Source organism: Dermacentor albipictus, chromosome 3, assembly GCF_038994185.2.
Source record: "Dermacentor albipictus isolate Rhodes 1998 colony chromosome 3, USDA_Dalb.pri_finalv2, whole genome shotgun sequence".
NCBI classification, from domain to species: domain Eukaryota; kingdom Metazoa; phylum Arthropoda; class Arachnida; order Ixodida; family Ixodidae; genus Dermacentor; species Dermacentor albipictus.
This window is the reverse complement of record NC_091823.1, coordinates 122,997,651-123,023,689: the sequence shown is the minus strand read 5'-3', so window position 1 is coordinate 123,023,689 and position 26,039 is coordinate 122,997,651. Positions and strand designations below refer to the sequence as shown.

The 26,039-nt window shown below is 46.6% G+C and overlaps 1 protein-coding gene across 1 annotated transcript; it reads left to right on the top strand.

Moving 5' to 3' along the window:
* Positions 1 to 24,359, top strand: LOC135909455 (uncharacterized). Its single transcript, XM_065441437.2, has 8 exons — positions 1 to 259; positions 2,310 to 2,519; positions 5,418 to 5,492; positions 8,950 to 8,988; positions 10,458 to 10,541; positions 12,055 to 12,154; positions 17,814 to 17,919; positions 23,585 to 24,359. The coding sequence occupies exons 1-8, from the start codon at positions 176 to 178 to the stop codon at positions 23,796 to 23,798; spliced, it is 912 nt and encodes a 303-aa protein (XP_065297509.1). The 5' UTR covers positions 1 to 175; the 3' UTR covers positions 23,799 to 24,359.
* The last annotated feature ends 1,680 nt before the right edge of the window (positions 24,360 to 26,039 follow it).

The window sequence follows — 26,039 nt, the reverse complement described above, 5'->3', positions numbered from 1 at the left end:
CGACGCTGTCACCAGGCGGCGAATTCAGCAGAGCAGCTGTCCGCCACGGTGCTAGCGGAATTGGGCACGCCCAGCAGTTTCCAAACATCGAGGCTCCTCAGGCCTTTTTTTGTTTTATCTGGCGATGGGAAGAAGATAGCTTCCGTGAGCCCAGTCATTACAGGAAACGACTATCATGCCAGCACTAGCAAGAGCCTTCTCCGAATGCACCATGAAGAGGTGCCGGTACCTGAAGCTGTCGGCTTACATCATGTGTCTCGTAAGTGTGATTCACCCAGTTTTGTGATTGCTGTCGCGGAAAGAATGTAAGTGTACGTCTCTTATTATTTGCTGTTACGTAAACTGCACTAGGCGACGCTGCTTGTGAAAATGTGCCGTGCAATAGATTAGGCGTCTAGGGCGGATTGCGTAATAGCAAAATGAATTTAAAATAGTTCCCCGTGAAGAGGAAATAGGCTACGGCAGTGCGGTGATATATGGCGTAAGGTTTATGTAGATAATCTCGAGACCTTTGTGAAAAAAATGAAGCCGCACGATATGTACTACCGCTGCATTTCGTGAGGCGGCAATAGTCGCATGCATTACGTGGACAGTTAGGCATTGCTTACGCAATCGCCTTTTCTGTGCGCAGCTGGTGCGGTGCTCCTATCTTTATTGCCGTTCGGCGCGCGAAAGTTTTCGAAGGCGCGAAGTTACGTGAAATGTTGGGAGCAAAGATTCGTCGCATGAAATGTCGGTCGAGATCTTTTAGTATTGTGACTGCGGCTTTCAGACTATGAATGTGATGCAGGTGCTGCGTACCTATTTTACTGTCCTGAAGTAAGCATACTGCGCGAAGCATGAACTTGAACGCATGAAGGGCGAGCAAGGCGATTTCCAGTACGAAGCCATTTGCTGCGCTGTTCCTTTACGTAGTGCCTCTCGCCGCTCCAAGACCGCTGATACGCCGTCAAGAATTGCAAGGGCATACGCGTGCGTGCATCTGGATGGCAAAAGCGAACGGAGTAGTAATCGCTGCCGTTTCTCGATAATGCTATTGACTAAAAAATAAAAAAGGAACACATATTGCCAACTACGTGCTAGCTGAGCAGCTGCCTCTAGAGCTGTTCAAAATGCATTTGCCGAGTCGTTTACCGCCAGACATGCCAAGCAGACTTGTTCGTTCATCATATAATCCGCCCACTTGCGCTAAAGCCCCTGCGGCGGTTTCCAGACGCGAAAGAAATACCTTCCACTGCCGCATTACCTTCTCCACGAGCATTAACTTCCACCTGGCCACACTTTCCCCAACTTTCGAGCTTCCAACAACGAATATCCTTATTGCCCATGTGATACAAACGGCATGCTATACGCGCCATTGGTTGCTGTGGAGATTGTCCGCCATACAAGGACTGGAGGCTTTGCTTTAGGGCGTGTGTAGCGGGATTAGATGACAGGCCGTCTATGGAAAAAAAAACTGGGACCATGGCCTCATGTGCCTGGGGTGGGCCAAGCCGCCAAACGCTGCTACGTTTCTTGGGATGCAACAGCTCCTACGACGGCTTGTGACGAACTGAGAGGCGAACGCTTCACTTCGTGTGCGTGCGTGCGCACTGTGAACATCTCTCCTTTTGCATCGTTCTCTCCCCTTTCCCGGAGCAGGGTAGTCAACCGGCTCAGCCAGGTTAACCTCACTGCCTTGCGCTTATGCCTTATCTCTGTCACTTAAGGCGAGTGCACGCGCGTGTGTCTGTGTGGAGACTGAACTGTTTTTTTCGTGATCGTAGGTGCTCTGTGCAGACTTCAGCTGTATTTTTTTTTCGTGTTTCCAATGAAGAAGGAATAAATATGCCAAGTCAACGGAGGGTTAAGCCTGCTTGGAAAACCATGCAGGTTCTTTACTACTTAGTTCTCGTAGAAGCACTACCGTGAAAAAAAGCTGTCGTCTGCCTCCATCATTAAAATCTACGCACCAATGCCAACTGATATCTTCGAGAAACTTTCTTCATTATAACGAAATTAGCAACAGCTGCGTCGTGAGGCATTACAAACCGCAAGCTCAAAAGGCTTCCTGGGGTCGTGGTACGCTCTGCTAAAGCACATTCTATAGTTTATTCATAAGATTTATTACTGCTACCTTTGCTGTACATTTAAATTCAGATTACATCTTACACCTGCCTTCAACGCCGCGGTCGAACCATGAGTGCATACTGGCCAGCTTTCAACGATAAAACGTGCCCCGAGGTTTCCACCTACATGACGAATAAGAATGGCGGCACAATGTATCCTTCAAGCCGCGCCTTCGCCCTTGTGTCACGTGTGCTATGCAGTGCAGTGGGCTGGTTGTCGCCATACTCGGCAATGCCTCGCTGACCCGGCTGAACGTCCTGAGCGTGGAAAGCCAGCGTTGGGGGCTCCACGGACACCAGCGACACCTCGCGGCGCTAGCCGTCGCCACTGTGGTACTTGGTTCAGCGTGTGCCTTGGCAGCTGTTCTTGGTTGTGTGGACGCGCTTTTGGCGAGGAGGCCTCATCTGGCGGTGAGCAAGTTTCTGCGCGCGTGTCACTCTGCTGCCGTCACTGTGCAGTTTGTGCAGTGCAGCATCCCACTAAAATAGCTAGATAGTTATACGATGCTGCGATTCCTCAGTTACCATGGTAATGATGGGTAGTTCGCAGATTTTTCTAATCTTCCTGTTTGTGCCGTCGGAGGTTCCTGCTCCTTTAATTATTGTGCTTTATCATGCTTACCTTTCAACCAATTAACGACAATTTTCTGCGCACGTGAAAGCTTCTAAGAACGTGAAGGTAATCTCTGCCCACATTCAAGACTGTTGTGAATTGTGGAATGTGTAAAGTAATATGGACAAGTTATATTGACGGTGGAAGACCATACAATGGTCACGATACTGAGTCACGAAAACTAACACTTTGTTGGGCGAACTTTTGTCCAGAAAATCATGTAACTCAAGCACAACGATCACGACGAGCTCATTGGTTGGTCGTCAAAATCTGATCTCTGGCTCAAGGAATACAACGGCGACTACACGACAGCTACTAAGTTTACATGACGACAACGATGTCGTTTTCCGTTCAGGCACCAACTTTCATTTTACTTCAGAAACATGAGTATGGTTGCATATGGCCTGGAATGTCCCCCGGAATGTTCTGGGGCAACAAATCCGTTGCTGGTCAGTGTGATCAAAATCATTTTCTCTCTATCACTGGCCGAACCGAAAGATAATTATATTGCACATAAAATAAGAAATGCCTGATTCGAGCACAATGACGAAATTACAGCTATTGCGCCAGTAGGGACCGTGACACCTATGGCAGGTATCCGGTGGCATGAAAATTGACAAACAGGAAGCTAAGTTACGACAGTCGTCTGGGGAGTCATAGAGCTATACTCAATCACCATATGTCCGTAGAAACAGGGCTCCACGATTTGTGCCTAAGGTACGCTATTCTCGAGAATTTTGTCGGAACCCTGCCCTAAAATAGAGTAGCTTGGGGCGGTGGCGCTATCCATACCTAACGTGGTAGAGACAGTTCAAGAAAAAAGAATTATTTCGAACCAACAAAGAAAGAGGATAAAAGAAGGCGGCACATATACTACAATGTAAGAGTGATTGCTCTTTCGCAGTTGATATTTGTAGGAAGAAGGGCACAGTGAGGAAGGACGAAAGCCAACTTCAGTGCGGACATGACCGTGGTTGACGGAAACGTGAAGACGTGATCAATTGGAGTCAAGAAAGAAAAGCTTGTTTGATATTTGAGAGCCGACGCTTCGACAGGAGGAATCTTCTTCGCCAGGGCCTCTGACGAAGACAAGTCCAGTTGTCGAAACACTGGCTCCAGTCTGAGGCTCTCATTGTTCCGCCACTGTTGATGATTTCATTGCAAGGAACATCACGAGAACTCGCTAGAGAAGCAACGGGAGAAACCACTATACGAACATGTCCTTATTACGGTCCAATTATGACGCAAAATAAAGTGAAGTGAGACCGTGACAGAAAAGAGCGTCCCTCGGAGTTGCCACACTTTTGAGTGACGCTGTTTCCCGTCCTTTCCCTTCACTTTGTTTCGCGTCCTATTGCACGCTAATAAGTATGAACAACAAGCAGTGATGTAATATGGCCCGCCTCGTGCGAAATTAGGTGCGTATTTATATGCCCTCTTCCCATCACGGCCGAAATTCAAAAACATCCGCCTGAACTGTACCGCCGTGCATACCTCAAGTTTATTAGTACTCCATAAAATTCCATTGTTCCTCCATAATGTTGAAATGGTGTATGTGAGTGATTTGTACTACTGATTACGCGGCACATATTGAACGCGAGCTAATTGGGAAAGCAGAATGGCATGAGAAAGATGGCACAAATAGGCAAGCAACACACAATTATCCGTGTGTTGCCACAATATATTTTCACCGCGACCTGCCAGTGATTTGAGCAGTGATTCGTTTTCTTGTAAGAACTCGTTAAGAAATGCTTTCGCGGCCTTCCCCGCCCTATTTAGGGCAGACACCTGCCAGTGACTGCGCCCGAAGTCCTCCAGGCATTTCCAAGCCTTCCTTTCCTGAGCGCCTATCAGAAAGAGCTATCGTTCCTCTACTGCTTTCTTTCAATCGAAAAAGAGATTATTTTCCCCGCGTTATATAAAACAAGAATGTGGCATTAGTACGAGCAGTCTGCATTATCGCAGCCAAACTCGGATTTTTAGAAGCCTGTAAGCACCGAAAGCGGCGTTTCCTCCATTCGCTCATGGCTGCGTTCCGGTACTCGCCGTAGACAGCTAAATATACAGCTAAGCCGACGGCGGGCATCTCAAGTCTCGTTACAGTTCTTACGAGAACGAGAACGGCTTCCCGAAGACAGCATTGGTGTAAAAAGCGATGCAGGTTGCTTTGCTGTCCAAACAAGATGGCGGCTGAATAGGACTGGAAACTCAATGGGAAGGTCATCTGCTCATAGAAAAACGTAGCCACGCTTTCTTATGCGCTAAGTGACGTTATGTTTTTCATAGGTTCGCACGCGTGTATTCTTAGAATACACCAATGATATGCGCTTTCCTGAGTTTCCCACTGTTGATGCGAAGTAGCGTCATTTTGAACAGACACCTTTCTGACGGTTCCATATCACTTCAATTCTATAGGCCCTACTGTCACCGTGAACATCCTACAATGCTGGGCAGAACCGGAAGACACCCCGCGTGTCTGCTCCACAAGACACTTTCTTATTGAAAAATATCGAAGATCTCCGAAATTCCTTCATCCAGTTAACTTCGTCCAAGCTGTTAATAAGGTGCTGGTGTGAAAAAAATACTTGCCGTCATGTTGCGACCTAGGGTGGCGCCCGAGATGGCATAAAGTTCAATCGGTCGTTTCAATGCGGCGGGATTCCTCACTTTTTAACGCAAATCACTTTCTTTTTCAGCTGGACGTCGTTACAGGCATTCTCATTTTGGCCCAAGTCGGAGTTGCTTCTGCAGGCTTCACCTTAATGATATGGGTAAGTGAGAGAAGATAGTCTTTCAATGTGCGAGATCCGAGAAACGTAGGAAATTCAAGTACTCAGCGGCGCGAGAAATGCGCGAAGCTCTTATGGAAGACTGATGACTGCACCAGTGCTTATTAGTTAAGCAGAGACGCCAGAACCCCAAGCACATTCGTGGCTCCGGTTTGAGAGTAGCTTCCAGCTCGGATTGTCTAAATACTTAGACTTTGGCAAAAAATAAGGTGAGCTTATAGATCACGCTATCTAGCTCAACGATCTCGGCATAGCGAGCTGCCGTAAAGGGCCTGGGTAGCAAAATAATGCGGGATAAGAGAGTGGGATGGGATGAGTGCTGGCTTTCAGCTCGCAGGCTTATGTAATCTCCTCCTCGAGTTCAAGTGGTGCAGCGTGACGCAGTCGAAAGTTCGAGGTTTGATAAGAAGAGGACCAGCAGTGGAGTGGGCCAAGGAGTGCGTCCTTTTCATCCCATTCGTCACGGCATATTACTGTCACTATAAACTGTCACTACTGTCACTATGTTTTGGTTGAAATGACTGCAAAATTGTGCAGTCTAAGGTAATGTTTTAGCATTGTGACTTAACGAATGTGACCCATGCATGTTTCGCAGATAGTGAAAAATTGCGTGCGGTGAATCAAAAAAGCAGAACGGAGCACATTATTTTGAGACGAATAAGGACATGGAGAAAGCTCCGTTTAGGCATTCCCTACTTTTTTCGGCATGCGGAATAACAATAAAAACTGCTTAAGTTGAAGGTCACTCAGCAATACTTCTCGCACCTGAAACCACCGGGAAACTTCAATAACGCCCACTCACTCCCTGACTGGGAAATTCAATGTGCCTTAACTTGCCGATGAAAAAGCAAATTAACGATTTGGACTGAATACATCAGATGGCACAAATTGTGTACAATGCGAAGTTGACGTCAACATGAAATTCGCACCGACTCCGCTTTCCGTCTCATGAACTGACTGATAAGCTTCAAGCCAGCTTTAGCAGCTGAACTACACCTAAAATAAAGAAGGGAGACAAGGACGTGGTCGGCTTGTTAGTTGGTTTATAGCTTGAACTCGCTTTAAGCTAAGAACCGTGTAGCTCAATTCAATACCCTTGTGACCGGTCAGCAAGCTACTTGCATGAATAGAAGCAGTTGCCCAGTATAGCACAGTTTACATAAAATAATGAAGTTAGTTCAATAATACCATCTGGTTGTGCATCATTATGCACATCATTATTTATTTTGATGTCTTCTATAGTATAGAACGGAACGTAGGCGTAAATGTTTCTGCCCCACTTCACTCGTTTTATTTATTTTTTGTTGTTAAGTTCTGCTTGCTGAAAGCGGTGACTAGGAATGACAGGAAGAAGGAAACGACAGCATACCATTCCGCCGTGCAGTTGATTCAGGTTAAGTGCTATAAGTTCACAACTTCTTGAACAATTACTTTCTGAAGTCGTAAATTCAAAGACCTCGGGTGGTCGAAGTTGGCCACTGCAAAAGATAAGGATGCTATAAGGCACCAACAACACCCAAAGCCAAAAGGATAAAATCTAAACTAAAAGCATTTCAACTCTGGTACACGACAGGTTAGGCCATGGTGGTGGTCACTTCGGAGGTTGGTCATGCTGCTCGAAGATTTCTCTATGTCGTGTACAGCCTTCCTTGTTCGAATTGCAGCCAAGTTTACATAGGCGAAACAGAGTGCTTCAAAGAAAATACGCAGTTTCGTCTGAAACGCGAAGCATATATTGAGACAGCAAATTAGTAGAAAGCCATACGAATTAAGGATAGTAGTTTTACTGGCCGTATAAGTTTGCGAACGTTCGCTTACTAAACAAATTAACAGGCATGGTGTCAGCGCGCACAGGCAAACATGAATATGCATCACTCGCTGTCAAAACGCTGGCGTGACGAAGCGCGGCAGCAACCGTGAGTGAAGTGACCTTCGTGATGTCTATCGCTTTAATGCAAACTGAGCGGCGAGAACACAGCACGCACAAAGGCATGAGCCGTGGGCGCCTAGACTCTGGCCCCAATGCAGATCGCTTTCAATACAGGGCGCGCGGCCGCACAATATGCAGTTGCTGCCGGAGTTCAACGCCGCTCATCCTCCCTCCCCTTTGCCCGGTGGCTTGCATGCGACAGAAGACGGGCGCGGTTCCTCCTTTTTCGCACGCGAGATTCAGCCGCCATCGTCGGCTCCTCTCGCACGCTTTCACTTGCAAATACAGCACACGGCGCGCGGCGACGGTTTTATCGCCCTTGGACTTTGTGTGGAACATCACAGCGACGGCGACGGCAAAAATGCGCCTGGGGGGTCCATATAACTGCTATCGCAGTAAAGAAAAGTAGAATCAGTATAAATGTGTTGCAGAGAATAAACACACCTTAAGCGCTATCGTCGAGCAACATATCGCTGGGGACATGAAATCGGCCAGAAGCGCGTAATAATCGCCACTGAATGTAATCAGCTGTCACGTCTGTCTAAAATCTAGATAAACGCCCGAACTTTGAGAAGCTTGAATCGCACTTACCACAACCTGCCACCAGTCTGCTAGTGACACTGCTCTGTTCAGGCATAAATGGGCAGCAAACACTCGCATTTTTTTATTGTGGACAAGGCTACAATACGATAGCCTCGTTTTTTTTCTTCTCGTTAATTCAGCACGAGGGCAAATCAGTCTTTGCCCCTATTTTTCAGTCAAATTACGGCTGTGAATTCGAAGTATTAATATTATTCCCTGCTTTAACTGGTCTAGCCTTATCATCCGGTAGCTCTGTGGCATGGCGCTGCTGTCAGTTGCTGAGAGATGGCGGTTGTGCTTCACGCGTCCATGCCGTACGAGCAACGAAATGTGATTCGTTTTCTGTGGAGAAATGGGCGAACGCCCAGCGAAATCCACAGGGAAGTGTAGCCCACGTGTGGGAAAAGCTGTCTCGCTTTGAGAAGCGGGAGGTGGCGGTCTGGCGAGTTCGCAAAAAGTCGTGACGACTTGCGCGACAATGAGCATTCAGGGAGACCGCACGCGTCACTGACTCCTGACACAGGGGCACCTCAGATTTAGTGCTGCGAGGGGACAAATGTGTGAACCGGTGTGAGGCTGTGTGGAAAAACAGTGTAAGGTACGTACAGTAGTGCGTATATTTGTAATTACCTGTTTGCACCTTATTCTGGCTAATAAAGAATAGGGACAACTTTCTGATTCCCCCGCTTACTTCACTGTTTAGTGTCTGAGCCTGGTAACAGACTGTTCGGTGCCTGTGTAGTTTTACTTGCGACAATTTCCTTTTCCCGTAAAGCTTCTTAGTACGAACAATTTTGCGACGACCACAAAGTGACGAAAACGACTACTTGTTCAAAAAATACATACGGCCGCCGTAACATTGATAAAGCATCGAGAAGTTCGTGCACTTTCTTCCAAAATCCTTAATCGTTCTTCATAAACTTTCAGGTAAAGAACGACATTCCACCAGGACGAACGAACTGCAAGGTGAGTCTTTCTGCGTATTCTAGCTGTTTGAAATCGATAATCTCAGCAGGCCTGGAAGTATATACATATTAGAATAAACAGAATGCCGACCAACATGATGCTGTCCAAAGCGTTTGGACTTCTACCTAGCGTTGTTTAAACTAAAAGCTTGAACTAAACGTTCAGTGATCAAGGCTTCAGTGAGAAAGCCGAAACGTTGTCTTCTTCGAGAACACCATTTTGTTCGGCGATCTGTTTCTTTCTATAGGAACCCCTCTGTTTTACGGAAACGTATTCAGTTAGATTTTTCTCGGGCATTGCAGCGCTATATATATTGTACCTGGATTACAAGTGCCCATTTTCCAGCTTTTTAGTTCGTCAAAAAAGAGATAGGTGGCCAGGAAAGTCGGCCACACGTAGGCGATTTCGGCTAGGCCACACGGGGTTGCACTACGCTAGGTCACACCTAACCGACTTTTCCTAGGCGTGACCTAGTCTCTTAATGTGACTGTCGGTTATAGATGCGGCTTTCGCCAACCATTTCCTGCATAGAATAAGGCGCCCTGAATCATGTGTGCTTGGGGTGAACCAGATGAGGACATCTCACATTAACATGACCGCTTTATGCCCAGCAAAGGCGAGAGCTGTGTAGCAAGTTTAGAGCAATAGGGAGTCCTACGCTTTCTTTAGAGAATTATTCTTGGACCACGGCCTCCTCTATAGTCATTGCCAGGAGTGCATTGTTAGCCGTGTGGGGTGTACTTTCTTTTTTTTTTCGTGCAACCTAGTTTTCAGTACCAAAAAAAAAAAAAAAAACCTAGTTTCAGTACCAACCCGCCGTGGTTGCTCAGTGGCTATGGTGTTGGACTGCTGAGCACGAGGTCGCGGGATCGAATCCCGGCCACGGCGGCCGCATTTCGATGGGGGCGAAATGCGAAAACACCCGTGTACTTAGATTTAGGTGCACGTTAAAAAACCCCAGGTGGTCGAAATTTCCGGAGTCCTCCACTACGGCGTGCCTCATAATCAGAAAGTGGTTTTGGCACGTAAAACCCCAAATATTATTATTATATTAGTTTTCAGTACCGACCTCACGTCATTAGCCATTTCTTTTTCTATTCTTTATGTTATTCAGAACTGCTAATGCGTAGCGTTATACGGAAAGTCGGTCGAAAAAATTTATGTGACGCCGGAAAACCCCTTTTCAAATGCAGGAGGAGATGCGCAGTTTAAGCCCATCGTATTCGCGGTTGATAGCTGTCATGCGGAGTACAGTGACAATGTCAGTACATTGTACAGTAGAATGTCCGAGTACTCCGGAAGCAGTGCCACAACTAAGCAACACTTCGCAGTAAATCTAAATGGTAAAATGACTGCTTTCTATGCTTACAAAGTTCGTGTTCCTGTTTTAGCTTTAGCTTAAGTTTAGCTTTAGTTTTAGCGTAGACATGTTGCCTCACTTCTGTATTTTTGTCCCTTCTCCCACCAAGGATTGTTTGAAGAACGTCATCTTCGTCTGTGGAAGATTCATTCCCGCCATAGGCAGCCTGCTTCTGGCATCTGCAGTGGCCCAGGTGAGGCGACAGCATGCACTTGTGCTAATGGGCATACTCTTGCACGCATTGCAATACTACGGTTATAGCTGAGGTTGCAGAATCAAATGAGTCGGGTACTCTGCTACTCGACAAGGTAGCGCGTACTGAACGGGCTGTGTGTCGATCCCTGTTGACCCTTTACCATTTCAAGCCAAGTATCAAGTATATTCAATATCGACCAATGCGGACCAATACGCAGTGAGTGCGCTTTGTGGTGGCTCGGTGGCCACAACGTTCTACTGCAGACTGGGAGGTCCCGGGCTCAAGGCAAATCAGCGGCAGCCACATCTTAATGCAGGCAGAATGCAAAATTCCTCGTGTACCGTCCTTTAGCTGCAGTTTGTAGAGCCCCTGGTTGTTAGAATGAATGAGTCCCCCCACTACGGAGACCCGAGTTGTCGGTTTGAAAAGTAAAAGTTGTAGGAACATTGGTTATCGGACTCGACCTTGACTCAAGAAGGCTTGAGTAGAAACAGCGCAGAAGAACAAGATGTAAGAAACAGACAATGGACAGGCATCAGCGCCATTGCCTGTCCCTTTCTTACGTCCTGTTCCTTTGCGCTGTTACTGCTCAAGCCATGAACCAACCAGCCCAAAGGCCTACACTCTGCAATTCTTTTCAAGGAGGACGCCTAGACTACTGCTAGGTGAAGAATAATCCTCTTCTAACAGTCGCACACTACGCGTGAATGCTTTTTTGCAGCGATCGCGGTGACGCACCCCACGAAGCCAAGGAATTCTTAGTTAAAATTATTCGTGCAATTACTTTTTCTATGTATGCTCCTGTGCGGTTTTACATTTATCCATGCCGTGAGAAGCGACTGATGAAACAATACTAACAAATTTTAGTAAATTAAGAAACTACCATGAACCAAGAATTTTTTTGTCAGGGTGTGCGCCTGTGGTTATTTTTCGAATGCGGATTGTCGTCAGACTGGCTGGCTGTATGCCAGCTAGTAGAACAACTCTGCAAGATAAATATGATATTTGCGGAGCTGCTCCCTGCGTTAACGCTGTTTCGAATCGCGCTAAATAACTTTAATGATTCACAACTCTTTACAGCCCCGGCATCAATAAAAAACCCGAGTACTTTGCGTGCCATGTTACGTCTACCACGTGTAAAACCTTGTGAACTGTCTTATTTGTTGCCTGCAGTTTTCTACAGTGAGCTTCGTTTTCCGCAGTTGAGTGTGTAGATCCGGCATCCGGAACCACGTCAGCGAGTTGAATAAGGCACGTCGTTATTTCAGGATTTACTTGATTGGCTTTACAATTCAGTGTCCACCACAAATAACTCCAACATTTTTAGTCATTTGAATTTGTGTTAAATTGAAGTGCATTACAACATTTGTCATCTTAAAAATGCGCACCCTCATTTTTTTCCTAATTTGAAGGTATGCATTGTTGCCCCTGCACGCATGCAGCCTCCCAGACGGAATATTGTACTTCATGTAGAAGGTCTATATATCTGTACTGCCTCAATGCGTCGCAGTGCATCACCATCGTTATAAACCGTGTCGACCAGTCGCAAGCCGAAGTTCAAGCCAAGCTTGATCGGGCGAACAATCTCGAGGAGTACAGGATGAAAACAGGTATGTGGTTCTGTTCTTTTATAATCGTATTTTTATAATGTAACGTAACGCGATAGAACTCTCATCTGACACAGCAGCGTCTGTTACGTTTACTCTAGACTAGTCCCATAGCAGCTCGGATAATACGGTATATAAACGGATCCGGTATTCCAGAGTCCATTATCGTGCTTACAAGTTCAAACATAATCTGTTGCAACAGAATTGCTTGTTGGCCTTGTTGGTGCTTGCTAAAAGACAGGCCGCCCGTGTTGTCTTTGTGTCTTCTTTCTTGTGTGTGTTTTAACTTGCGGCAAGAAAATATGTCTTTTATCAAACATAATCAAATCAAGCTGGGCGTCCTGGACAGGAATATGGCTGTTCTACGCTTTTTGTTCATCATTGCTTCGCTTCTCTTGATCCCTAATATGTAAAATCCCTAACTAAAATTTTGTCAGTGATGGCGGGATTCGCTTTGAGCACCTTTCGGGCCCGGCCGTCTACCGAGTAGCATCGCCGTAACATGTACTAGCGGGGTGCAACTTGCACACCTTAAAGGGACCGACAGCCAATTTAAAATGAAATCATGAGGTTTAACGTTCCAAAACCACTTTCTGATTATGAGGCACGCCATAGTGAAGGACTCCTGAAATGTTGACCACCTGGGGTTCTTTAACGTGTACCTAAATCTAAGTACACCGGTGTTTTCGCATTTCGCCCCCATCGAAATGCGGCCTCCGTGGCTGGGATTCAATCCCGTGACCTCGTGCTCAGTAGCAACAACACCATAGCCACCGAGAAACCAAGGCAGGTCGACAGCCAATTTCAATGGTAGCTATTTTCACTGCGGCAGCGGAAAGCTATGCCGGTCAGAATGACCAATCCCGAAGCGGTAACGCAGTAAACGTCGTGAACCGTTTCTTTTATGGCGAAAGCCTTAGATCTCCGTTTCGAGGTCACGTTGCGAGTTACAGAAAATCGGAGCTCTCGTGCCACTACTCGCCCGTTCGTCGTCTTCTTCCAAATCGCTGCCACATCGATGCCGCTAATCATGCCAAAAAAAGCCCAGTTAATTAATATAGAGTTAAATACAGCACCCAAACCCACGACCTTCGGTGGGAACCCTGCGTAGTTGCTTAGTGGCTGTGGTATTGGGCTGCTGAGCACGAGGTCGAGGGATCGAATCCCGGCCACGGCGGCCGCATTTCGATGGGGGCGAAATGCAAAAACACCTGTGTACTTAGATTTAGGTGCACGTTAAAGAACCTCAGGTGGTTCGAATTTCCGGAGTCCCCCACTACGGCGTGCCTCATAATTAAATCGTGGTTTCAGCACGTAAAACCCCTAATTTAGTTTTAATCTTTACCCTTTGGTGGTAGTCGAATCCACGACATTTGGTGTTAGTAGGTGCGAAGTTGATTAAGGCATAGTTAATTAAGGTAGCTTCAAGGCACTCGAACCCACGACCTTTAGTGGGAGAAAACAAGTAATAAGTAACAACGCATTCCAATGATAATTTCAAGTAATTTAATGGACGTCTCTTGAGCGCACAGGCTTTCTTTGTCACCCTCTTTGACGTATGCTAAAGTGACTTAATTTTTTTAGCAGAATTTGCGTATCTGTATTCGTGACCATGTTTACGCAGCATTCGCTGGGAAGACTGATACGTGAGTGCGATTGCAATTGTGCGCCGACATTGGTTGGAAGCAGAGAGGCGTGGCCCTAGCCGTGGTCTTTTTATCAATCATCAAACCTGTGGTTCTGCGGTTCATGCTTCCTGAACTGAACTATAATAGCTAAGTGCTTCCGTAGTTTTCTGTCCAACTGATTTGGTCATACGCAAGTCAAGATCTTTACAATCAAGCCAAGCCAGGCTTTCGAAAGCGAGACGTCGCTTTTACGCGTGGTACGTGTCGCCGAAGCCACGTGCGCGCTTTTGATTTCGGAAGCATATCTTCTCTTGAAAACCGTGGTGAACTGTAGAGAAAAATTTTAGCTCGCATGCGTGATCAGAACTTGGAGATATACAAGACAGTGTGCAAAATATCATATTGCGCAATGCTGTTGAATGAGAGACGCCGCAATTCTGCGACGGATTCTGCGGTTGCACTCGTTGCGGTGAAGGTAGCGCCTCTAGTACACGTGAACTTTTCTTAGATCGCAATAAGCGTAAAATAAAGCGTAAATGACTAAAATATGAAGGATCCAGTTTCAAGAAATACGTATATGGTGCACCTAATAGCAGCAGTACATTATTGTACGGTCATGCGGTGGGCCTGTAACGCTATTGCCAAAGGTAGACAGTTAAGTGTCGTGACACACCGATTTTTCGCGACTTTTTCAGCCAAATTAAAATAGTAATTTTTATTTAAAACACTAACAGCATGTTCGATTCTATTACTACGAATCATTATTTTCATTTCCACCGAAGTATCACGAAATCTTTTGAGCGGTTGTCTGTTCCTTTAAGCCGAGTGCTCGAAGTTTTTCCTTCAGTCGAGAACCTGCCAATATGTCCATTAGTCTGCTGATGCGCCTTAGTACGTGAACTTATATTTCTGGAGGAAGATGATGGGTCTTAGTGGAAGTCGCGGAAATTAATCTGAACTGTGAGCTTGACCTGTCACTCCATTGGGAAAGGGGGAAAGATAAAAGATGCTCAATAGTTTCTGCTTGCGAGGTATATGTCATTGTTAAACGTGTCGGACAAATTATTAGAGAATTTTCCCAACCTTAATGTTAAGCAATGCGAAGCGAACAAAGACGTATAATACCCAGATAGAAGTGACGGGCCAGGCGCTGGGCGGGACCAGCATCTGCATCGTACGCGTCCCTCTACGCTGTGTTCCTCAAATTGAAATCGCACCAACTTGCCCCAACTGTCATTTCTCGAGCTTCATCACAGTTTCGGACTTACAGTTCCCCGTCTCGGCGAAGCTGCATCGGCCCGTCTTGGCTCATGGTGCAGGTCGCCTGCTTCGTTTCGCAAACCTGAATAAGATAACACGAATATGACGAAGCACCAAGTTCTGCTACGTCGTGGTGTCTCGGGTGTCAAAGCATAACACACCCAAATCACACCGCGGCTAATCAATGCCAACTAGCGCAAAAATTTAGTTCTTATGTTCTACGGTAAGGTAACAGCACAGTAAACGAAAACTCTCTTAGCAGACCTACGATACTTATTCAGAATCATCGATCGAATACTAATGGAATGCTAATGAAACTTTTCCTGTTAAGGCGCTGCATGCCACAGCATTTCACTGCACCCTCTTGACATTATTTCGTTCTCGCGACACGTGCTGCTCACGTGGCCTCTTCCTCCGCCACCGCTGAGGCACCAGCGCGCTCTGATCAACGTGCTTAATAGAAACTTTGTTAGGCGATCTGCAATGACATCAGCCCGTACAGGGACTCAAGTGTGCCTATGCAAAGATTTAATTTGAAATCTTCAATTCCTTTGCTCGTGGTCGTACTTTTCATTCGTGTTCCAATTACTTGCGCCAGTTTCAAAGCATTTTAGCGGGCCCCGCGGTGATTTAATTACTTAAGCAGCTACTGAATAGCCCACAGACTTGACATTTTCGATGTCAAGCATAGATTCATAGGTATCTGCCCCGCCTTCTTGAAAATCTATAAGCGCTTCCCCAATTATGCTTTCAAATATTTACCTCCCTCCCACTCTTACTTCGGTTAGCCTTACATTTCATTTTTTGTTCTTCTTGCGAATTAGCAACATTCTTGAAATCTCTCATGAAAAGCAATTTGACCAACACCTTTAGAATTTTTCATACCAACCAAAATGGTCTCCGTACTCATACTGATTCTAATGTTGCTCGGATAACCAAGACAGGCCACGACCACTAGGTGTGCACACACGTTTTCCGACGGGTTTTCTCTGCACATATTTTGACGGATTCAAGTCTCATTAACAGCTTTGCTAAAAGAAGTGATTTCTGCGTAGCTACATTGCGGAATGTCTGTTCATCAACTTTACGCAAAAGTTATGCTGCTACGCGGCGCATAGCACACGTAGTAGGCATAGCAATTGCGCTTCATACAACACAATAACTTTTCTGACTTGCTGTAAAGCCTAAAGCATTTAAAATTCTCAAGTCGAAGGCATCATCGTCATTGTCATCGTCAGATGTCTAAGTTACTTGACATTGGCATTTTCCAGAATTCAACACTAGCACCCTACCCAGCGCCAACAGTTCACTTATTGTCCTTCGTGTTGTGTAATCTCAACTCTCGACCCCATTTTCTATCACCCCCGAGACCTGTTCCCTCTATCCATTATCTCGCCCTCACGGGACGCCGGCTGTTCCCAATATTGACTCATTGAGTAGTTGCCACTTTGTATGCACTGCGGAGTACATGCCGGTTCTTCGCCAATTTTTTTAGAATGGTCACGTACCACTGTGACAGAAGCCTCAAATATGTTGAGATATATGTCGTCCTTCCTTTGGCAAGCATCCTACTCGACTTCGTCTTCGGGGCATCAGTGCGTCGATGTCTCGCACTGTGCATCCACCTGATTTGCTGTCTCCATTACGGTATAGCGTAGAACAGTGTAGTGCATTAGCATAAACATTGCAAGAGATCACATACTGCTTAAGATGAAAATGAACAATTCTACGCATCCCATTTATTTGTATATCATTCAATTAACCGCTTCACGCGGATTCCGACATGCACGTTGGATCTGCACTTTTTAAAATTCTTAAGCGCTTATTTCCATGCCTACCAAACGAATAAACCTGTCCGTCACGTAAGACGAACATTGTTTCTATGAAGCCTTTGTTGAAATATTTGGTGATGGTGGAACAAAAGCTATCTCTAGAACCACATGTAGAGCCGACTTAGTGCATTGTAGGCATCAGGAAAGTTCAATTTTGCGAAAATTCAATGCCAAACACGCCACATCCCCGTTACGTTTCAGTGGTCGCGGGACGTGCCTTCCGTTGAGACGTTTCTTCACAGACCAATATACCACCGATCTATGAAGGTTCATGCATTTCACGTCGCGCAACACACACAGATAAGTAGTAACTGACTTAATGATAAGGGAGGATGAGGGGTTATATGGGGATCATCATGGTTGATAATGGTTCGACGCGTATGGATAAGGTGCTAAAGAGGCATAAGGGCTTATAATGGTCGAAACAATTCTGATAATGTTAATAATCTTCGTAAGCATTGATAACGGCTGGTAAGGATCGGATCAAATCCGATAAGGTTGATAAAGAGCGAAAAAAGTTGACAAGGATCGGATCATGGCCGATAAGGACAGGTAAGGGTTGATAAAGATCGGATCGATTGCGTTAAGTTTGATACCGACTGATAAGGCTTGATAGGGGCCGCATAGAGTCCAATAAGGTTGATAATCAATATGGGTTGATAAGGGTCGGATCTAGTGCGATAAGGTTGGTAACGGCTGATAAGGGTTGAAACTTGACACTGGTCGGATCAGATTTCATAACGTCGATCATGACTCCGTGCTGCATGGCGATGAGCAAGTGGCACAATGCATACGCATACTTAGACAAATCCCAGAGGACTTTCTGCGTGTCTTTGCCATTGACACCATGACTTGGTCCAACAAATATGCTCACTTCAAAACAGTACCATTCAACGGTTTAAGCTCGCGACAACGAGATCGGCTTGTTCTATTGTTATGCAGTGGACCAATTCATCGGCTCATGGGCTCCAAGAAAAAGTCAGTCCTGGGGCGGCAACCTTGACTACTCAGGCTCACTGTTTGACCGGTCTGGGCCTGCGAAGAAAGTGTGAGTCTATAACTGTTCTCTTGTTTGCTTTTGTTGCTGTTGTTTTTTTTCTTTGTTATGTTGTGTTATTTTTTGTTCAAACGTGCGGTTACTATAAAGAAAAATAAGAAGTTTCGGCACAACTCATCTCACGATGACTATGGATTATATATCCCGGCCACGGCGGCCGGATTTCCGTGGGGGCGAAATATGAAAGCACCCGTGTACTTATATATAGGTGCACGTTTTATAAAGAACCCCAGGTAATCAAAATTTCCGCAGTCCCCTACTACTACGTGCTTCATAATCAGACAGTGGTGTTGGCGCGTAAAACCCCATAATTACTATCGATGATATTGCGATTAGCATTCAGGCAATGTAACGTGCCGTATTTCTAAGGTCACGTTTATTTATCATTTCTAGGGGTCATTCTGAGACTTCCGTAGCTTCTGCTATATGCTACACACACCGGTATCGTCCCTCTTTCAGTGACACTCACTTGCTAAGGTAACTCATGAGCATGGCGGCATGAAAACCACCTTACGACGCCGACTCAGCAACAATTGAATGATGATGTCGATGGGAAGACAAAATAGGTATGACAATGACATGACAACAACGAGATGACGGTTCCTAAACAGTAGCGATGGTATAACAACGACGGCAACGACGACATGAGGACAATAGTATGATGGTACGACGATAACCGGATGAGGAATCTGGAATGAAGACGATAGCACGATAACGACGGTATCTCGCGGACGCACGATAACGTCTGTTTGACGACACGACAATGGCAGGACAACGCAGGCCTAATAACGATTGAGTGATGACCGCGTGATCATACGATGAATGAAGAAGGAACGACATCGATGGATCGACGAGGGTGGTATGACGATGACGGCATAACGACGATGAGATGACGTTATACAGATGTGATAACGATACTAAAACGACATTGTGATGACTACGACGACATGCCAATGGAATGACGTCTGTACGACGAAGGCATGACGAGAGTCGAATGTCCAGTTAGAACGACGACCGCGATTGCATCCCAACGGCGGTATGACAACCAATACAGACAGACGACGCATTGACGGCAGTTGCATGATGGCGACAGCATGACAAGAGTATGAGGACATGGAAGAATGACGAGTTATGGTGACAATTGCGTGACAGTGACTGTATCATGAAGCCTGTATGACGGTGATGACGTTACGACGACGGCATGATGAGAGTCCGATGACGAAGATGGAGTGATGGCAATAGCACGACTACGAAGGCATAACGACGATGGTCTGGCAACGGATGCATGATAGTGACTGTTCGAAGACCATGGCACCACAACGTGGAGAGCGATAGAATGACAAAGAATTGGCATCGATGGAACGGCGAAGGTGGTATGACGACGATGGTAAAACGACAGCGTTACGAACACGTCACTGACGACGACTTTGTGACGACGACGGCATGAAGACGACGGCAGGACGTCAGTCGTTTGACGTAGTGAGAATGACTAAGAAGCGACGGCGACAGCTTCAAGATGAAGGTATGACAACGTATGCATGACGACACAATCACGACGTGGCACGACTACACTGTGAGAACGGGATGGCGACGAGTGTGTGCGGACGATGGCATCACGATGAATGTATAACGAAGCCTTCATGACGATTGCGTGACGAGAGTCGGATGATGAAGCTGGAGTAACGACGGTGGATTGACCACGACTGCGTCATATGCTCGAGCACACTCCTAGTGGCCCGAACTATTGGACAATTGTGCGACAATGACAACATGACGAGAGTCATATCACAAAGATAAAATGACTATGGAATGACCCCGAAGGCATCACGTCCATAAGCACACTCCTGGTGGCCCAAGTTGGTAACTTGTGCTACTGGGCTGGCACAAACGGCTATATAAAAATTACGGCACAACCCATCTCATGACGCTGTCGATGGTAATGCGATTACTATTCAAGCAATGTTGTGGCATACTGTATTGCTAAGGCCACGTTTAGCTAAAATGTATGGTGGTCATTTTGAGACTTTCCTTGCCACGGCTGCATGTGACCTACACTGTTTCCGGTAACGGCCAACTTCGCTATGGCACTCGCTTGCCAAGGTCGCCCATGAGCATGACCGCACGAGGGCGACTGTACGACGATGCAGGGACGACGATAGAATGACAAAGAAGGAATGACGTCAATGAAACGACAAAAGCGGTATGACAACGCTGGCATGCCGACAATGAGGTGACATTTCAGAAATGATGATGATGGTATAGCGACGGAAGTGGGACGACGGCACCATGAGGACGATGGGATGACGACGAGTTTATCATGACGATGTTATAACGACGGCGGTGTGAAAACAGGATGACGAAGCTGTAATGACTACGATGATACGATCAAATGGCACAACGGATGCCTGACACCGAGTTTCCTTTGACGGCGCAATGACTACATTCTCATGACAACGAAGCCATAATCACGGTTGATCAAGACAGCATGATTACAATAAAATAACAAAGGAATGACGTTGACAGAACGATGAAAGTAGTGTGATGACAGTGGCATGACGTTTCTGAAGTGATGACGATGGTAAAACGACAATGCTATGACGACGACAGTGTGACGATGGCATGGCGAGAGCCCAATGACCAAGTTACAATGACAACGATGGAACGACCACGAGGTATCTCTATGATGGTACGACAACAAATGCTCGGCAACTGTATGACGACGAGGCAATGGCATCGATGGTATGACAATGGTATGAAAGCAATTGTATGATGACGTGCACGATGGCGTGACGACGATGGTCTGATGACGGCATGCCGAGAATCAAATGACGACTGCAGTGACGACGATTGAACGACTACGACAGCCTCGCGATGAAGGTATGACAGCGAATGCATTACGACTGTATGACTGCGATGGCATGACTAGAGTATGGAGAGAGAAAATGATAAATGAAAGGTATGGAAGTTAACCATGACCGATCCCGGTTGGCTACCCTGCGCTGGGGGAACGGAAAATTGGAAGGAAAAATTAAGAAGAGAAAGTCCACTGTGGATATCCCGACGACGTAAGTTTTTTGCTCAATATCCACTAACCGTCTCAGAGTCCGTACCACAGATGGTCGCTCAGTCTGTTAGCTGTAATGATAACAATGCAACGACCACAAGCGCATACCGAATGACTCAAGCTATTGGACAAATTGGCCCTTTGGATCGGCGTAAAAACGCGGTGACGATGGCTTGCCGAGAGTCAGATGGGGAAGCTGAAATGACGGTGGTCGAATAACCCGTCATTTCAAACGTCAAACTTCCAGTTGGCAGTCAGCGCTTGTCTGTGGTATTTGTTTCCTTGTGTCCTCGTCTTTTTCGCGCTGTTTCACCTCAGTTCTAAGTCGAATAACCCCGACGACGATACATTGCTAGTGGCTCATGCTAGTAGACAACTTGAGTCACTGGGTGTGTTTAAGAGGATGAACGGACAGACGGAAGGACGGACGGATGTACGATCGGATGAAAGGACGGAACACAACCAGCAGATCGTCCTCCTTTAAAAGCGGTAGTTTGTTTAAGAAGTGAATTGGACGGACGGACGGACGAATGTATGGATACCTCATCTCATAGCAGCTTGACATAGGAAGATGGAGAACCATCAGATAGCGGTAGTCTGGTACATGAAAACTCTTAATGTGTGATCCGGCACTCTGTTCCCGGCTGAAACAAGAGCTCTGCTCTGTTCGTGCTCCGTACACAGCAGTTACTGTATTACACCGTTTCAGGATTAGCCATAAACAAAAGCCAATCAGCAGAGCTTGCCTTGCCGAGGCGCCTCGAATGAGCAACGAAGGGGCGTTTCGCTTCTTTGTGTCATTAACTATCGTCTGTTAAAATGTGCTTGGAATAACAAAACTGAACGAACTGAAGGCACTGGTTTGGCACGATCAATGGAACAACATACCAGGAAGCTGCTCCCATGATAAGATGTCTGCGATCGCTTTTCGACGTTTTCACTGCTCGCGTTCTCTTCAGATTACTGGAAATTAAATTCTGGGTTTTCACTCACGAAAACCACCAACTGATTATGACGCAGGCCGTAGTGTGGGACTCCGAATTAATTCAGACCACGCAGGGTACGTGGAGGTACGCCCAATAATCGGTACACGAGAGTTTTGGTATTCCACTCTCATAGTAATGCGGTCACCGCGACCTGGGGACGTATTCTGCGGCGATCACTTTCGGCTGTGCCATCACTTTCGCGTGACGTATTGCTCAAGCCAGCCAATAAGCTCATCTGGTTTTGCTCAACGAGCCAATCAGCGCGCGCCTGTCGGCCGAGGCGATATTGCCGAAAAGGATCGTCGCAGAATATGTACCCTGGATCGAACCATCGAACTCATGACCTTGTGCTCAGCAGCGCAACGTCATAACCTTGCACTGAGAGGCCGTGGTGGGTCTTCAAAGGGATCGTTCTGTGTGAAAGTTCGATCAAGTGTATTCCAAAAGGCCGCTATAAACGTGCATCCACGTGCTTTAAAAGGCCGTCTTGGCTTTCACGCTCTCCTCGCTGCTGTCGCGGCAGCCGCTCATCCTTGGGTTGCTGGCATTCTTGCGGAGGTTTACGCGTACGTCCCATTTAATACCCACATTCTCCGGCATATACTAAGGAGCATCCATTCCTGCAGCTCCCGTAACGCTTTCCTCGAAGTATTCTACACTCGCGGACAACTTTCTGTGGCAATGAAGGGAAACCTACGGGGGCGGAGCTTCTGCACATGTGTTACCGCGACAAGTAGTCCGCCAGCGTTTGACTGCGCTTTTGGTTGCTCGGAACAGACGCCGAATCGACGCAGCTTCCACGTGCGACGATTTCGCGTTTGCCCAGACGCGCGTAAGGGCAAAACCGCAAAATAAGTAACATTTACATTCAGTGTTGTTTTGTCCTATTTACTGCTGCTAATAAGGTGCTTGTTTTTTTCTTTCCAAGCTTAACCTAACGTGGGTACATAAGGTACATAACCATACCTTCGTAGTCCGAATTCCAATGCCTCCTGACGACACAGGAGAAGTCCAAGAGACTACTACTCCGTGAGGAAAAAAATATTTCAGGGCGTTTTAAAATGAACTAATTTGATGCCGAACCACTCGAGTGCGTGAATTCTACGGTATGTTTCACAATAGGTCGTAATGTCCACGTTTTTGAGCGATGGTGATGGCGGTCAAAATATTACATATACTACGTGCGGGTGCAACCATCAGTCTTGGTATTGATTGTCTGGGACGGAATGGAAAGGGGATTGGTTCCTGTTGGGAGTGGTACAGTAAGAAGTACCTTCGTGGCTGTGCCACTTGGAAATATTCCATAAGGGAATCTAAGATTCGTTGTGGCTTCCCGCTCGGTCTTATCCACCGCTTGGAATTCACCTGTAGTACATTGACGCGGAAAGTACCAGAACGCTTTCTGTCGATGCCTTCTTGAGTACCGGGTCAACCCACACAGGATGGAAGGCGTCTGCCTGTGCTCCGCTGCATGCTGCATCTTCAACAGAAGTGCGTAACCGCACGCAACGCACGCACTCGAGCTTCTTGTTTCTTTCTTTGAAAGTTCTTAATCTCGCCGCGGAAAACCTTCCTTGGCCACCAAACCGGCACCTTCCCCTCGCAGGCAGACTACTCCCACCAGCACGCCGCGCATGAAACTCCGGTTCGGCGCCGCCAAGTCACCGCCGGCCAGGATACGCCCTCCGATCGAGATCGTCATCACCGAGGCACCGCCCGACGCCTCCAGCAGAGCCGCCGCCAGGGCCGCCTTGCAGCAAGAGTCGCAGGGCGAAGGACTGGGGCTGCCCGACTTCGGCCACTACGCGAACGTGGAGTAGAAGGCCGGAACCTCCGCCTGTGCGAGAGCACGCGACGCGTGCTGGTTTTGTGAGACTCGAATAAGGCGGGGCAGTGCGACACACCTAACTTTTCACTCGTGGCTCCTTGAGGCATGCCATCAAGATGCGTCTCTGCCGCACGGTGATCGTCTGTACTAATACAGTTAGTGTTTCATTGCTAAGGATGCGAAACGTGGATGCATTTCAGCATATTCCGTCATAGTCGGCACAAGCCACTGCAGCATGCTTGCAGCGTGTTGCGGTAAGGGGCAGCCGTAGTAATTCGTACTTAAAAGGGTCTGCCTCGATCGTGTCTGCGTAGGTTAGTCCCGTTCGCTCGTGTCAGCCGTAGTGTCAGCGCTGCGAACATATATGTGGCACTCAGTGATTTATAGGTCAATGTTAATGTGACATAACTTTTGTTTAAAAGATATCTTATTTAAAATTGTCATGAAGTTAACACGAATATGCGCTGGTAAAGCAAGCGGTTTATTTATTCTTAAGCTTTTAACACCATGCCGAGAAATAAAATGCCCTTGAAAGCCTGTGTGTATAACCATACTACTGACTCGTTTGAGCGCCATTTTTTCTGTGAAACCCAGCATTGCAATTTTCGCGCTCTAACGAACAAAATTTATCCTGCATGTACTTCCAGGGACCAACGCATTATATGATGTACTGACTACGGTTCCAATTCGGGGAACTTTTTTCCGTAGAAACAGACAACAGATATGTAATATTTGTTGAATGAGAACTTTATTTATACTGCGAAGGACAGACAAAACTTCCTAGAGAACAAAACATTCCGTGGATGTTCCAGAAAGATCCGAACGTCCTAGCTTTTTATGGGACGTACTAAGGACGTCCACAGCACCATGCCCACCATGAATTTTAAACACATCTGCAGCGGCATTTATCGCGAACCTCATATCTGAGCAACATCCTCAGCATCTTAGTCTCAGGAAGTTGCATCCAGGTGTGCTTATTTGGGAGCATCATGCTTGCCCGAACGAAATTGAGTGCAACCGAAAACGAAATACTAATGGTACACTGCAAGAAAGCGTTTATTTGTAGGTTTTATTATTATTATTATTATTATTATTATTATTATTATTATTATTATTATTATTATTATTATTATTATTATTATTATTAGTCATTGTGTCCAAAGCGCACCTTCCACCGATGGTTCTCTTGAAGTAACGAAAGCAGATCTCGAAGTACAGTAAAAGCTCGTTAATTCGAACCGCAAGGGGAAGCCGCTTCAGTTCGAATTAACGAAAGTTCGAACTAACGAAAGTGAAGGAGAGCAACAGTACACTGCGATTTGGAAGCAGTAGGGCGTGTCAGAAATTTGCCGTGTTAGAAAGTGATGGGGTGTGCCGCGGGTACACGCCATCTTCAAGTCGAAGCTCTGGGTCCGACTGTGCCACACCACCGATGTCCACCGAAACGAACGTTAGCTGAGGCTTAACACCATCACAATGAATCGCGACGGCCGATACCTCCTAAGCTGAAAACAGAGGTGCACAACCGACGAAGACTGCCGAGACAAACACGCTGAACATGTGAAGGTGGCGAAGGCCCTGATTCGTTGGTTCTTGATTGCAAGCGCAGCTGCGACGTACCTGATTCGCTGTGTTTTGACGCTTGCCGTGCCATCTCCGCACAGCATTAGCAGCTGTACAAGATTTGCAAAGCCTCCGAGATTCGCAACGGGCAAGAAGTCTCGGAGGTTACGTAGCACGGAGAGGCGGCAGCCGCCGCTGCCTTCTGGCTGACCCCGCGTCGGTTAGATTTTCTCCGATTTTGCCTTCTCTCGCCATTCTCTCCGTTTCGGAGGCAATACAGCCTTGAGTGTAGGCAGTAGGCGCGTTTCTCTGGCCGTGTGCCAGGCGAGCGTAGTTCGAATTATCCGTGAGGGAACCTTCTCGCGTTCGAATTAACGGACTTCTTTATACATAGACTTCTGTGGAGCTTGGCCGGACCAAATCGTACAGTTCGAATTATCCATCAATTCGAATTATTGAAGTTCGAATTAACGAGCTTTCACTGTATATGCTATTGTAAGTCCATAGGTGGTAATGCACCTGAGGTACTTCGTTTGATACTGAACGGCTTTGTAATGGTGGCAAGAAACAAAGGCGCAAAATGTGCGAGATTTCAGAGCCCGTGGAAGCACAGAAATATCAAAATGAAGCCCTACAATATCGGTTCTCATATCCAAGCTGCGTCATGCAT

Bases quoted from the DNA above. Each gene is read 5' to 3' on its own strand.
- LOC135909455 (XM_065441437.2), top strand. From the start codon at position 176: ATGCCAGCACTAGCAAGAGCCTTCTCCGAATGCACCATGAAGAGGTGC. The intron at 8,989-10,457 runs GTGAGTCTTTCT...TCTCCCACCAAG, and splicing joins CAGGACGAACGAACTGCAAG to GATTGTTTGAAGAACGTCAT. The intron at 17,920-23,584 runs GTGAGTCTATAA...TTCCCCTCGCAG, and splicing joins TCTGGGCCTGCGAAGAAAGT to GCAGACTACTCCCACCAGCA.